Source organism: Bombyx mandarina, chromosome 05 (assembly GCF_030267445.1).
Source record: "Bombyx mandarina strain Sakado chromosome 05, ASM3026744v2".
In the NCBI taxonomy this organism is placed as follows: domain Eukaryota; kingdom Metazoa; phylum Arthropoda; class Insecta; order Lepidoptera; family Bombycidae; genus Bombyx; species Bombyx mandarina.
The window spans coordinates 8683363-8699243 of NC_143212.1; the positions used below are offsets into that span (position 1 = coordinate 8683363).

The 15881-nt window shown below is 33.7% G+C and overlaps 1 protein-coding gene across 11 annotated transcripts; it reads left to right on the forward strand.

Moving 5' to 3' along the window:
- Positions 1 to 501: 501 nt before the first annotated feature.
- On the forward strand, positions 502 to 13225 carry tgo (Aryl hydrocarbon receptor nuclear translocator homolog tgo). Of its 11 annotated transcripts, none has more exons than XM_028180812.2 (14): positions 502 to 743; positions 1347 to 1395; positions 3341 to 3421; positions 4728 to 4888; positions 4992 to 5164; positions 5239 to 5386; positions 6280 to 6462; positions 6557 to 6645; positions 6721 to 6931; positions 7036 to 7186; positions 7647 to 7807; positions 8925 to 9061; positions 10180 to 10333; positions 10646 to 13225. In XM_028180812.2, the coding sequence occupies exons 1-14, from the start codon at positions 716 to 718 to the stop codon at positions 10807 to 10809; spliced, it is 1890 nt and encodes a 629-aa protein (XP_028036613.1). In that variant the 5' UTR covers positions 502 to 715; the 3' UTR covers positions 10810 to 13225. The 11 variants fall into 11 exon arrangements, with proteins under 11 accessions (XP_028036613.1, XP_089583522.1, XP_028036588.1 ...); XM_089727396.1 differs by having other exon boundaries at positions 3346 to 3421; positions 4761 to 4888; positions 8898 to 9061; XM_028180787.2 differs by having other exon boundaries at positions 506 to 743; positions 8898 to 9061.
- The last annotated feature ends 2656 nt before the right edge of the window (positions 13226 to 15881 follow it).

The following is a 15881-nucleotide window of genomic DNA, read 5'->3' on the forward strand; positions in this document are numbered from 1 at the left end:
CCCGATGTTCCAAGTCAAATAACCCGTTAAAACGGGATTATCAATCTTCCGAATGGCCTTGTTGTGTAGGGAGTGAAACGGAAGTAGTTAGTATTTAGAAGCATTATTCTATAATCATAATTTTTTGTCGTTTACGTTTAAACTTGTTATTACGACTATTTACGACAACAATGTAGGTTTCCTGTTACCAGGGCTGGTACCAGTACTGTATCATTTTTAAGCTTATTTTTTCAATTTCGGTTGATTTAGGGGAATGTAGTTAAAAATATATGACAATGTGTTCATCGTTTGCGCTCGTACATAATTGTGATAAACAAGTGCATTGAAATATACTTTATCCATATCTAAAATGTGACTCATAATAATATATAATAGAGGAACTCCTCAGATAGGTTCATTTTATGCTAATTTATCCTTTTTTTTATTTTTACTATTAAGCAGCTTTTCTAGATTGAAATGTGCAGCACATGGTCTAAGGATCAAACGCCAAAGTTAGTGGTTACTTCAGAAAATTTATAGCAACACTACCTGTTTGACGGATTTTAAAAGTTGTTGGTTGTTGTAATGGAAAATGGCGTTTGTGTCGCGTGAAGTATTGTAAATATTTGTTTTATGTAATTGTTGGAAACATCTAAGAATTGTGAATGAAATATTTTATTACAATTAACCTTAAAGAAATTAAAACTTGAACTAATGGTAATGAGTCTGTTGACCGATGTCTGCCGTGGCTCCAACTATCCCCGGTTTGTACTGAAATTAAACATATTTTTAGCCATTGTTATGCATACGGAAATATTCTTATTGACTTCTTATATTTTGTTTATTAATTTCCGTTGTAATAACGCGTTAAATTAAACAGTATGTGATCGACCTATTTTTCAATTTGACAAGTCCGCGTGACGCGTTGTTTGAGAAACTTAGCAAATTCTCACAACCGTATACGTAGTATTTCTTCGTGAGCAAAAAATGAGGTTGAAATAAAATACAGATTTCTTTTAGGTTTTAATTCAGTTCAAAGGCTTTCGTATATAAATTAGTATTATTAATAAAATGAAAACCCAAAATATTCTAGGGAATTCATATAAAAATAAGCAAATAAAACTTTATTATACACACTTCAGTTCATTCACTATTTGTGCTCAAATGCTTTTACTCTCTTGACCTTGATTTTAGTAATCATATTGTTATTTCTTACATATTACAGTGTTGTTCAACATTCACTTGATGTTATGTGATTAGATTAAGCACAATACTATTCCATAAAAGTAAAGAAAAAGTAGGGTTGAGGCTATACATACAACAAAAAATGTATTTAAATACATGCTTAATAGATGTTGTTATTATAGGGGCTGACCCAGCAAAGGATTTACAAAAACGCCGTGCTGGCAGTGTTGGGTGAGTTACAAATATATTATATATAATTACTTTTATTGTATCTTCACTGCAAACAATATTAGATTGACAAAATTAAATGTGCATCTGTGGCCATTGAATAAAGATTTAAATATTTGAAACCATATATGGCTGTCTTATTTTTTATGGTTACTACTTTTCAATACTTATTAATGACTTCAAAACTTATGAAATTTGTTAGTTAATTAAATATATCTTTTCGCATATATTTAATTTTATCACAAGGCGTAAGTATTCCAATAGATTAATGATATCTATGCTACAGACATGACATTACCAAAATACTGAAATCATCCACAGAAAATAGATAATGAAAAATAAAAATACCTAGTTAGGACAAAAAATCACATCTGTTCTGGGCTCCCTAGTACTGCCTATTTTCATTTATCTGTTCATAAAAGAGGGCAGTTCAGATTTTTAATACCTGGATAGTTTAAAAGCCCCTGGATTTACAGATAAGTTATTGGTGCTTGTATTTTGTACTTTCCATCACCAAGCATGAATTCCTAAGGCATGTTCACAAATGTCTTCCACGAGCATGTAATAACATATTATTATAATAAGCATAAAAAATAATTTGCATCTTTTTTGTTGACAATTGTCTCTTGAGTAAGTGATACTCTGTGAGTGTGCACTGTCTAGGTACCTACCACCACTCCCATCTATTTCTGATGCAAAACAGTGATGCTTCCCAGTTTCGAGACTGGGACAGCCATTAACAGTACAGACTGACCCTCATGTCTCAAAGTAGATGAGGCATTAATATGGGTTTTGGTAACCAGATCAAAAGCTGGTTCACTATATTCTATACATTAAAAAAATGTGTAAATTTAAACTGCTGTTATATATGTGAGATATTTAGTAGTCCAATTTATTACTATGGTAATATAAGTTCAGTTCTTACAAAAAAGAACCATAAAAATTTAACAATCAATGTTTAAAAATAAAATAAAACAAGAAGTGAATTCTTAGTTATCTTGATAAATATATTGATTCAAGCTACAATTCTAGTCTCATCAATCAGAAGTAATTGAAGATTGCCATAAAATAAAAAATAAAAGTGTGTTTGAATTAACTAAATATAATTAGAAAATGTATTGCTGATGATAGAGTAAATTGAACTAGGTGATTTTCCAGTCCGAATAGTTTTGCTTGCCAATTTTCCTATTACCACACAATAATTTATTAAACAGGAACTAGTATTTTCGAGAACTTCTCTAACCCTACACTAAAGTTTAGATGAGGGTAAAGTTAATGATCTTATCGGAGTTCGGGATTTCGAACTTTTCTTGCGTGTTCTCAACGACGACTATAAGAAAACGAAAACTCTGCTAACCTCACGCCTTTTATAAAAGAGTTTTTTCCCAGTATCTTATTATCTTATGCTCTTACAATTTTTTTTACTTTGGTTCTGATCTACACTAAGAGGATCTTACCAACGAATTACGACGAACAACACATTAGACGTCCGTGACCACGAAACCTATTAAGTCGAAATGTCGGAATGAATAGTGAAATGAAAATAATAAACGCCCAGTTAAATCATCTTAACAGTAAATTTCGCCAACTGAGTGATGGTTTACAAAAAACGTCCTAATTATACGTTTCTAAATCATTAATAATTCGTAAAATAATTTATAAGAAATTTGACTATTAAGAGCGGAATTGCTGCTCACAAACGTAGGAAAAATATGTACCTACTTTATTTTGATTAATTCTTCAGTATAGACTTTCTAACATTTTTGTGATGGGCTCGTCACAGTGACACAGCTTGTATATAATTCTGGCTTCTGACTTGGAAACGAAGGCGTACATTCTGGTAGTTCAGAGTGAGCACGAATAAAATCGTGATATACTCGCACTCGATAAATACTTATTTTATTTTAACCTATCATGTTCATTATTTTAACCCACGCTTTATCTTTAGATCAGATGAAGACGACGGAAGTGGTGGAAAATACACAAGGATGGAGGAGGACAATATTCAAGACAAGGAGCGTTTTGCAAGGTGACATATTGTCATGTATCTTTTAATAATAATAATAAATTTATTTACTACATATTTATACATATATATTTATTTACTACTTTGTACATATATGCGCGTTTTTATTATACATAGAAATCATTACCTAATCAAAACTCAATACTTCACCCAAGAACCCTCCAATCATACATCTATAGACATATAAAGAATGTTTGTTTGAGGGTTCGTGTATTATTCATTCGAATGATTTAAAACTGTAGATGTTTGCATTTACGTAAAATTATTTTAAACGCGTTAACTATCAATTGCCACTGTTGTCATTTAGCCAAAATGTACAGTGGAACATGGCAGTGTTTAACTTATACGAAATTAACAATAAGTGCGATTTACCGTGATCACAGCACAACATATCCATTATATAAAACGATTTGTGTAATCACGCCATTCATTGTCGAACTTATACCGAGAGGTGATTGAAAACGTGTCTTATCAGCGATGATTTTTATTTAAAACAACTTCCACAAATGCAATCTTTGGCTGAGAATTTTTGTAATACTTTAATTTCGGCAATTTCGAAGGCCTTTTGTGCAAATAAAAATAGTCACTTCTTAATTCCATTACTAGTTTCCTCGTGGAAATACTCGTAATAAATATGGGAACTATATAAATATTCATTACAATTTTGGTAAAAAATAATATTTTGACATGTTAATGTAACTATAATATAAACTTAGAACTGTACGAATATGTGAAGTTCACCGTACGCCCAGCAAACATTAAACTCGCAACGTTTCGAGATCAACGATCATAAATCTCCACCAGTAACATCTTCAACACTATAAAATATATAAAATTTCCGACTAGCGTACCACCGTCCTACGTTACCACGATTCACGCTATCACGTCCTATGGTCCTTTTTTGTGTAGTCTCAATGTCACTATAATTATATAGCCCTACTATAATACACTATCACTACATAGTATAAAACAAAGTCGCTTTCTCTGTCCCTATGTATGCTTAAATCTTTAAAACTACGCAACGGATTTCGATGCGGTTTTTTTAATATATAGAGTGATTGAAGAGGAAGGTTTATATGTATAATAACATCCATTAAACAGTGGAGCAATCAATAATAAATTACACTCTCCGAAGCGAAGCGAAGGCGGGTCGCTAGTACTACTATAATTACAAAGAAAAGTTCCGTTAATCCATACAAAATTATATCAACACAAGTAATATATACAGCATCTAAGTAATGGTAAATCAGTCGACGTGGATCGCTTCCCGAACATCATCGACATAAATATATATATTTTTTAATTTTAGTCGTGAAAATCATTGCGAGATTGAACGTCGCAGGAGGAACAAGATGACGGCGTATATCACGGAACTATCTGATATGGTTCCAACATGCTCCGCACTCGCCCGGAAGCCAGACAAGCTAACCATACTGCGTATGGCAGTAGCTCACATGAAAGCATTAAGAGGTATTATAATCACTTAAAATATTTGAATTTAAACTTCATCAAAACTATCTAACATAAGTCTTCAACTGCACAAACATAATTTGCTCTAACACCATTGTTACAGGCACTGGCAATACTTCTACAGATGGAACATATAAACCATCGTTTTTAACTGATCAAGAATTGAAACATTTAATTTTAGAAGCCGCAGATGGTTTCTTGTTTGTAGTAAGCTGCGATACTGGTCGCATTATTTACGTTAGCGACAGTATAGCACCAGTTCTAAATTATTCACAGGTATGATGAATAAACTTATACAATATTTGAAAGTAAATTTATTTCATTTGTTACATTATTTCTGATTGTCTTAGGGTGAATGGTACTCGTCGTGTTTATACGACCAAGTGCATCCGGATGACGTCGAAAAAGTACGAGAGCAGCTAAGTACCCAAGAACCTCAGAATACGGGTCGTATACTAGACTTGAAGACTGGAACTGTGAAAAAGGAAGGTCACCAATGTAACTACACAGCTTTGATATTTTTTCCTAGAAACTAAAAACACTAAAAAAAGTTTAGTGCTACTAAGGAGATAACGAATTATTACAAAATAGATATTTTAGCTTTTTACTGCCCTGGGTATGCAAGCGAGCACAAATGAGGCTGGTGTTTGTTAAGAGATTACTGGACTCCATAAAAATCAACATGAATGTTGGCGCTCAACCTGATAAATGGGATCTAAGCCTTTAGTGATATCCCATAAACTGCTTATCCCAGACATCAAACCAGAACGCATGATTTATTTGCGACAAAAATATTCAGACGGTGGTGTCTACCCTGGGCTCGCAATTCGTTCAAACACACGTTAATATATACATTTTTCGAATCCGTTTTCATCACACCATGTTATTCGTTCATTGTAGAATCGTACGTGAACTTGTTCACTTGAATACTTGTGTTCGTACAAGTCTACTAAAAAAAAACGGACCGCCTGCAACTTGGTGCACGTGAGAAGTGAAACTTCTTTTTCGATTTGTAGTATTGTGGTTTTCTTCATTTTTCATCCTTAAATCAGATTGCTCTTGTAATAGGGAATGCTGTGTATAAGAAATGCGACATCCTCAACATTTATATTATACATCTTTTAAATTATGGATAGAAAAATAAATATATATATTGTTTTAAATACTTCATTATAATATTGGACGCTACTCAATGCTAACGCTCGCGCTGGCCTGTAATAGGTATACTACGCGCATGCGTTCGAGTGCCACGCATTCACTCTCGCTGTCTCTTTCTATTCCATGGTAGCGTTAAACGTTTAACGCAACCTTGTTGGGAGTCCCATTAGAAGTTTCACTTCAAAAATTTGTACCTAACTGCATGATTTCATTATAAAATGTTATCGTTATAGCTTCAATGCGGCAAGTAATGGGCTCACGTCGTGGATTCATCTGTCGGATGCGAGTCGGCGGCACCGCGGAGGGGGCGCACCTCGGCCGGCTGCGAGCGCGCAACTCGCTCGGCGCATCGCACGACGGTCACAACTATGCTGTCGTGCATTGTACAGGATATATTAAAAACTGGCCTCCGACAGGTAATATATGGTAACACGCATAAGTATATCGCACTTATTTTGTGTCATGTACTTAATATTGTGTAGATACAATTTTATGTTTTTTGGGACATAGATCTGTTTCCAGGTATGCAAATGGACAGGCCAGTTGAAGATGAACTCCATTCGTCACATTGTTGTCTTGTAGCTATTGGACGATTACAGGTTACCATAATATTTTTATGTCAATCACCTATCTTAACCACATAAATTTTTCTTAATCTTGGTTATTCTATGTAGGTAACTTCGACCCCAAATAATTCAGAAAACAGTTTATGCAATGGTGGAGTTGAATTCGTTTCCCGTCATTCTGTTGACGGCCGCTTTACATTCGCCGATCAGCGCGCAACTCAAGTAATAGGATATGCCCCTGCCGATCTCTTAGGAAAATTGTGTTACGAATTCTATCATCCCGAGGACCAACAACACATGAGAGACAACTTCGATCAAGGTATAGATCAAAGAAAATTAGTAACAAACATAAAATACTTAAAAAAATATGAAATATTATTTTTAATTTGATTTAAAATAATCACATGTTTCATTTTATTACAGTATTGAAACTAAAAGGCCAAATAATATCGTTGATGTACCGGTTTCGAACGAAGAGCAGAGAATGGGTTTGGCTGAGGACATCAGCGTTCGCTTTCTTAAATCCGTACAACGACGATGTCGAATATATAGTATGCACCAATACTTTAGCAAAGTTAGTAATTTTTTGAAACATCACATCACTTAGTAAATGAATATATCATATGGTTAATGTTAGTAATAAATAGGGTCTATGACTGTATTCTATCTGTTCTCATTACTATTTGAAGTTATTTTTGTTTAAAACTATTTTCTATAAAATAAGACACCAATGGAGATCCTGTTAATAAGAATTTCAAACACTTTGAATAAATATCCGAAATCAAGGAAAATGGTTGGAAACTATTGAAATTTCAATAGATTTTTCAAAGAACCCAAGATGCCATGTCTAGATATTTTATTTTATTCTCCCACACTTGTGTGCACTTTCATAAACCCACAATTACATGGTTAAACCTGAAGAAACACTAAATTAAAAACAATTTAAATCATTTCTCACTTTGCATTCCCACCAAGAAGCTTTACTATAATATATAATGTGATGAGACCAATTGTACATAATACTATTTTGTTAGTCGGTCGCTGGCGAGTTCAGGCGGTGAGGCAACCCCGGAGGAGGGGTATGACTATCACCTGCGGCACCGTGACGTGTACCCCGCCGCGCCACCCGCTCCCCCTGCACCCCACGCGCCCGCTGCGCCATCCGCGCTGCACCAGCATCACCACGCGCCCGCCGGTAACTATCACACAGATTCTTGAAGTCTGCCAGCTCTGTCTATCTTGTAACTATATAATGATGATTTTTAACAAAATAGGCAATCATTACAATGATTTAATCACTACATAGACGTTGCAATGGGACCTTTCCCGAAGCCAAAACGATATCCGAATCGATAAAATTATTTTTATCACCAGGACTAAGCTAATACTTCCTTTTAGTAACTTAATATTATGCCAATCAAGAAGCTAAGACAAAGGCACCACCAAGGATGAGCTCTTTCTCACGGTTTCTCCAGACAGGCCACCATTTGACAACTGATTTAATTCTGAAAAATTATGTGCAATATAAAAAACTAAAATATACATTTAAATAGTATTTTTTTCACCTTCTCTCGGATTGGGAATCATCAATTTTGACCCTTTTTCGTCATTTTTTTTTTTTGTTTTGTCATAAAAAAAATTGTCAAAAATTTTGTCATAAAAAAAGTTTTTAAATATCTTAATGTCACATTTTGCAATAATGCCCATAGGCTTTGCAAAGTAGGATTTGAAAGAAAACCATGTTAAAAAATCGTTTATTATTTCCATATTTTATCTGATTTTAATGTTACTTTCGTTAATTGGTTTTGTTTATGGTTTATGAGATTGTAAAAATAACCGCGCTATCGGTAATCGATTTGGTTTCAATACGCAAGAGGACTACTTTTAATAGGCGACTTTCAAAAGGAAAAATACCTCAGAGTTAACAGATGACAGAAATTCTTATTAAAAATAGCATTGATCAAACTAATAATAAACCACGTATGATTTAAAAAAAATGAAAGCAGACTCTTGATGTTATTGAGTTATTGATGAATCAGTCACATGAAAAAAACGTAATAAAAGCAATAGTAATAATTGTAAAATTAAATGTCCATTAAAATTAAATTTATTTCTGCTTCATATAAAACTGTCTATCAAAAACTCATTATGAATTATCTTGTAAGGTCTCTTAAAAATATTTAATTATCTTGTAAGGTCTTTTAAAAATATTTATAATAATTGTGTGTGTATTTAGTAAAAACAAAAATATGAAGTATAGAATATTGTTCGATTGTAATGTTCAGCAGAAGTAAGTGGAGTGTATGTGTCAGGCGGGGGAGGGGGTGGGGGCTCGGGCGCGCGCTCCCCCGCAGACACCGGCGCATACCCGGCACACTACGCGCCCAACTACTCGCCGCACCGACCCGCCAACACGCCCCCGCACACCACTTGGACCACACTCCGACCGGTCAGTCTACTGTTTATATTCACTCAATTGCTAATGGTGATCGATGCCACTTTTCTTCTATTTTTTGTGATAATACAATTATGAGGCTAATTCTTCACCGTACTGTACTCAAAATAATTATTTCATATTTAAAAGTGAAGCTCTGTAGACACCAAGTTACTCTATAGTCTGAGGTAGAGGCACGCCGCGATATTATAGTTGATGAACTCCTAATAAAATATGCTGAAACAATAATATTTCCGCTACCTTGACTACTTAATTATTTACTTTGTTTTAAAATAAAGTAAAGTATACATTAGTTTGGAAATATTTTTGCGCATTCATTAGTGTGTATTCACACTGTAATTAAAGCCAGAATAAACTTGTGTGGGTTAACTACTACTTACCACACACATTCTCATTAATTGATTATAAAATAGCGTTAGAACAAGATATAATTGTTACTATTTTATTCATAATTATCTTATAAAGATCACCTTCTATGGTAAAATATATGAAAAAAAAACAAAATGTGTGCAATTCACACGTGGTAGAAGTGAAACCTTCCAAAATTAAAATACAATTATCCTAAACGTCTTAAGTATATGTAAAATTTTGTCATTAGTAAATAATTGTAAGGTAGCGCCCTCTGTGAATTTATATTTTAATTTCACGTATAATCCTAAATTAAAATTCACTACAAGAGCTTTCATACACACGTTAGTATTAAAAAATCTCACAGATGGCGCTGTATTAAATAGTATGTATATTTCTGTCTCATTCTTTGTATTTGTGTCTCTTACCTGTCGTTTTTTCCGTTGCATCCGGTTTGAGATCACAACGATTCTAAAGAAGTTTTCACTTCAAAAAAAAACTTCTATTATTATTACATATAATAATATTAGTAATTCATTTTTGTGAAAATATGACATTGAAGCTTTAACTATCATTAACGTTTTAATAGCTTAATAGTTCTGGTAGCTTTTCTGTCATAATCAGAGCACAAATATCAATATACACACGTTTCGCAAATAATTTAAATATTAAAATATAAAGAGCGTATTATAGTAATAATATTTCTCACCTGAAACGGCAGGATGCGAGCATCCTGATTTAATTTTTGTTGTTGTGTCGGTCAGAGCGGCGGTGGCGGCGGCGGTGAGAGCTACGCCTACAGCGGCGAGACCACTGCCGGTGCGCCACCCGACACCAGTCCAGGACGTTCGCCTCCTGCACCTCCCTATTTACCACCCGCACATTACCACCACAACCATCATCCTCATCCCACGCATGGTAAGTATTATAATATATTTTTAAGCAATGAAAATTAATAAGAAGACGACTCTTCTACAATGACTCTGAAGATAATAAGAAACAACTATATGTGTGGATTATGGTATCAATATAATCTACTTAAAATAAAGTTTATGAGTTCGACTCTTTTCAGAAGTGCCTAATGCAATAAATAAATATATCCCAAACTACTTATATTGTTTTCTGTTGGTTTTTTTTGTTTTCCTTCCCCCAATATTAAGTACTATTGGAATGTTGTACGATCAAGAAAATTAGGACGTGTTTAATTATAAAATGAATCTTATTCTATAGGCATGTGGACATGGCAAGGCGGAGCGGCGGGGGGCGGGGCAGCGGCACCCGAAGGTACGCACGCGCCGCACGAACTCTCGGACATGTTACAGATCCTCGACCAAAGCGGGACTGCAACCTTTGAAGACCTCAACATAAACATGTTTAATTCGAACTTTGAGTAATTTGCTCTCCAATGCGTTGTGGTAATTTCAAACGACATTTCGAAGAATTGTTCGGCCATGCCGTCAGTTGAACCGCAATAGGCCGAGGAAGCCAGGAGATCTAAAAGACGGAGAGAAATTAATATTAAAATTTATTTTCAATTGCATTAGCATATTAGTCCTATGAGACTGGTTGCACTAGACTGCAATCTACACGTACACGGGCGTTTTGCAACACTGACTCTTGCATGCCAGTTATTTTGAGATTTAATTTGGTTATGTTCTACTGAAATAAAATGTAACATTCCAATATGGCTTGAGTGTTCCTCAATAATGACAAGAAGAGCGTTGATCACGAAAATGAGCATTAATTTTTATTCAATGACAAATATGCTTGGAAAAATATTTTTGTTAACGAATGGCTTTTTTTTCTTCTAGATTAACTGCAACTTTTCATATGTATTGAACACCTCATATTAAAACTTAGTTTATTTTTTACCAAATGCGTTAAATTCTTTATAGTATAGATTCTTAAATGATGAATGTATAAAACTTAATAATAATTTGTGCAATGAATGCTCACCTTTATGAAAATTTTAATGCAACTATTTTAAGTATTCTGTCCTTTACTTTTACAATTTTTCCTAGGTACACATAGGATATCCTGGCCAGAGCCTTAATAAGTGTCCTTATAATGGAAAAAAAAACAAGGACTTAATCCTGATTAAAACTATAGGTTTGAAGGAAACAAAAGAAAAAAGTATTATCTCTAAAAATAGTTTTTAATGAATGTGTACCAATTAACATTTGGCTTCATTGCAGTGCAAAGTAGTTAAGCCGCGCTGTGCGAGTTTTTTTTATTGAATATTATGGGGCCATATATTTTTCTCCAATATGTCAGTTTATTAATGATTTTGATGCAGATTACGATGCCGATCAAATTTTTTGTCTTAGTAGAATACTAATAAATTTGAATAGGGTAAACCATACTAATTATTGGCCAAGCATATGGTTTGGTAAGTGTTTTCCCAATGTACGAATGTATTGCGATGTAGTCCATCGAAATTATAAAAGTAGGAAATTATTGTTTGTTGTGAAATTTTCTATTATATTCAACCAAGATTTAACGTATGCTTGTGCCAGTTATCGTATCGCTTACCCTATAAAATTTTATCAATGGTTTCTATAGAGATGGTGGTGTAGAGGTGAAACATAAGTCTTGGAAGAAGACACTAATAAATTCAAGTATATTATGTAGACTGAAAGTAATCTAGTTATTATTTTTTTTGTTGCTGTTTAAGGCTTTGTCTAATAAAAAATGAGAAAAGCGTATTTCAGATTTCTGAGATCTACTTTACGAATCAAACATATCTAAGTGCAAACAAATACTTTAGCTAGAAAAGTGTAGTTAGGAAGAGAATTGATAATATGAACCAAATAAAATTTCGAAGTTTTTGATAATTTAAAAAGCAAATGTTACACTACAATAAATAGAGGCATCAGAGTCCAAATATTTTATTAATTTCAGAACTATAACTTTTTTAAGAATGACGTTCATACCCCCAACAAGACTTAACCATATTTTTGAATTTATTTGTACTTAAATTTAGTAATAAAATAAATAAATTAAAATCGATACCATTCCAGGTGCACTGTCAAATATATTATTATGCGATTTTCAATAATACGGACCGTTAAGCAAGTGTTAAATTTATTTCCAATCGCGATTAGACCGCATCTGAATTGATAAATTATTAAAACACCTGCTACAGTTGACCACATCAAGTTGTTTTCGGACAGGAAGCAAAGTTAATAGACATAATAAACAATGACGACATTTAATCCATAAAAAAATTGCTCTTGTGTCTATTGTTTAGCCTACATGAAAGAAAAAATACTTTGCTTCCTAATAATCTAACATTACTGTTTTTTGTGCTAGAGCCTGAGCTTCCTTTTAGATGTAAGTATTAAAAGTGATAGCTGTTACTGAGTTAGATTAAGGTTGTACCTTCTTAAGAATATTTGGCACGGTGATGATTCTGGTCGGGATATTAATGAAAATGTGTCTAAACAGTACATACAGGAAATAACTTATTTATTATTTTGCACTAGAAACATGAATATATCTGGAACGAACCTGTTGGTGTGAATATAATTTGCGATTTTTATTTAATTGAAACTTTCGTTTCTGTTTTTAATTTCTTAATATACATAACTGTCCTTATAAATAGTGTACTCAGTTGAAGTTGTTAAGAATTTAATTTTAGTTCATATTATTTTACAAAACAGTAAAAAATTGAATGATCAATGTTTTACGATTAGGAGATAAGTTACAAATAATACTTGTATTTTATTTTAATGAAATTGGTTGGTTAGATATTTTATTAAATGAATTTTGTAAAATGAATTTTTCATTAAACATAAAATTTGACCTTAACCTTGTTTGATTTAAATTTTTGCTTCAGGCTGCTTGTATATTTTAGTATGATGTATGTTTTTATTGTATATTTTGTAAACTACAATATTATATACGTGTGTATATATATAATACGTATTTATTAGTTACAAAATATATAATCAAAACCCTGTTTGAAAGGACTAGGCATACTGTGTTTTTAATATATGATTTACACTGTGTTTCAATATTTAGGATAATAAATACGGAAATAATTTTTTTTTCCTATTCCGATTGTGGCAGTGAATTTGAATGGTATGCATAACACCTTTACCCATAGACAATGTTATATTAAGCGGCACGTAAGTTGGAAAGGTTTTGGCGTAGTGGGGGTAATGTCGCGCATAGTGCACATTGCAACAAAAAAATGGTCACTTTTATTGCCCGCATACAATTTAATTTAATTTAATTTTTTATTTGCCATAATTTATTTTTAACATGTGCCTTTAGAAGAAAGTTAAAGAATAGACAGGAATTCGTGAAGTGTATTTAAAAAAAATTACTTAATATTAAAAATTATGTGTCGCCGTCGTCACTATAATTTTCTAATAGTGCTACCCCTTGCATTAAATTTATGGTAGCACCTGAGCTGCTGGAAGGAGTTGGCTCCTCATCCTCGACGTAACTCTCGTCGCTGGAAGAGTCGCCGTCATCACTGGCGTAAATAATAAAACGCTCAGTGACTGAATCGACCATATGGTCATTGGTATTTGGTCCTGGCATTGCAAACAAATTTAAAACAACACTTAACAAAACTAAATTTAAATAATTATTTCAACTCTTAACAAAAACTCAATATAAACAAAGGGTATAGTAATCGGCAAACTTCTTGAGCAAATGACCTTGACTGCGCAGAACCGAATTTTAGATCATTTTGGTGGTGAGGGTGAGGCGCAACGGCAGGGGAAATCGTATCGAGCGCGTTATTGGTAGATCAGTCGAGCCTTGCGTCCCGCACCGCGCCCTCATTCCGCTTGCTCCCAAAAGTACGCTTGCGTACAGTGAAAAGTCTATCGTTATTAATCGTTAAGTTATTTGTTATAATTGCTTGTGGACTTTGTTGCCATTGCTATTTGATGAGTGTTTGTTGATTTTTTATAAAACATACACTATGCCGTGACAAACTGGTGTAGTACTTAAAAGAAAGGGTAGAAAAATTGTGTACGATGTATATTGCTTCATTATAAAACAGGGGAAGAATGATATGGAAAAATTAAAACAGACTTCGGAAGCAACAAAAACATCAGTGAGTACTGTTAGGTGCATTATTAACGAAGCTAAAGGCTCTGGCTTGCTCGCCGTGTTTCGGACTCCGGGTAAGAAAAGATCAGGGAAGAAGAAAGTTACCGGAATGGATAGTTTCGTTCAATCTGTAATAAAAATATGTAATCATAATAACTACATAACAAGCAGCGAAACTCCGTACCGTAGAAAGGCTTCGAAAAATTTAAAGAAGATATAAATTTTAATGGCTCGGAGTGAAGCTTACGACGAATTATGAAAGAGCTAGGCTTCAGATGGAAGAAAAGAACAGAAAATAATCGGAAGCTGGTAAATGAAAAAAGTAACATTCGATTACTACGAATCGAATATCTTCAAAAAATAATTAATTATAGACAAAAAAGAAGATCGAACCGACCGAGTTGTAAACTACGCCGATGAGCCCTATGTCGACTCATCACGATGATAGCGACTCGGGTGATGAAAACAGTGATGATGATGATGGTCAAGAATATGATAACGAAAAAAAATTACAAATACCAGCTTCGCTTCAACTGAACCAAGACCTGGCAACAGCTCTAGTTTTGACTTAATAGAAGGAATATCTATTTTACCCCAAGATTAAATTATTACAATTATTAACCTATATGTTTTGTTGATGTTCTAATAAATATATAAATAAATACATATGTTGATTTTAATAATTTAATAGCATTATGACGCAGAGTAAGTAATGTTTTTGCACGTGAGTGTACCATGCGCAAACTTACCCCCACTACGTCAACAAATGCTCAAGAAGTTTGCCGGTTATTATACCTACAACTAGATGCAAGTGCAAAGCAATGCAAGCAAAATTTATTTTTTATTTTTATTTTTAATAATTATTATTATATTATAATACTTTGTATTAATTGTATGTATATTTACGGAGATATGTATGTGTATATGTATGTGTACTTATATGTATATTATTATGTATTTCACTGGAATGGTACACCGCGCGTAGTTCGTTTCCAAATGATTCTTGTCCACCTGATGGAAGAGATCGCTCTTAGCGATAAGACCGCCAATTGTACTTTTTTGTTTTTAATGTATCGCACTGTTTATTTGTTTTTTGGTGTACAATAAAGAATACTCTCTCTCTCTCTCTCTCAAGTGTAATCGAGAGCGAACGGAACGTAAACATGGTGCGGGAGGCAAGGGTCGACTGACGCACCAATCACGCGCTCGGCACGGTGCTACGTCTTTCCCTGCGTCCCGCTTGACAACCGAAGAGACCTAAGAAACATCTTGTGCGCATCTAACGTAAGTGATTTAACGACTCTTGCTGGAACGCGAGGTGTCAAGTTGTGCGATTTGTTTTTTTTTTTATTGCCCATGTTGGCAGACGAGCATACGGCCCACTTGATTGTGAGTG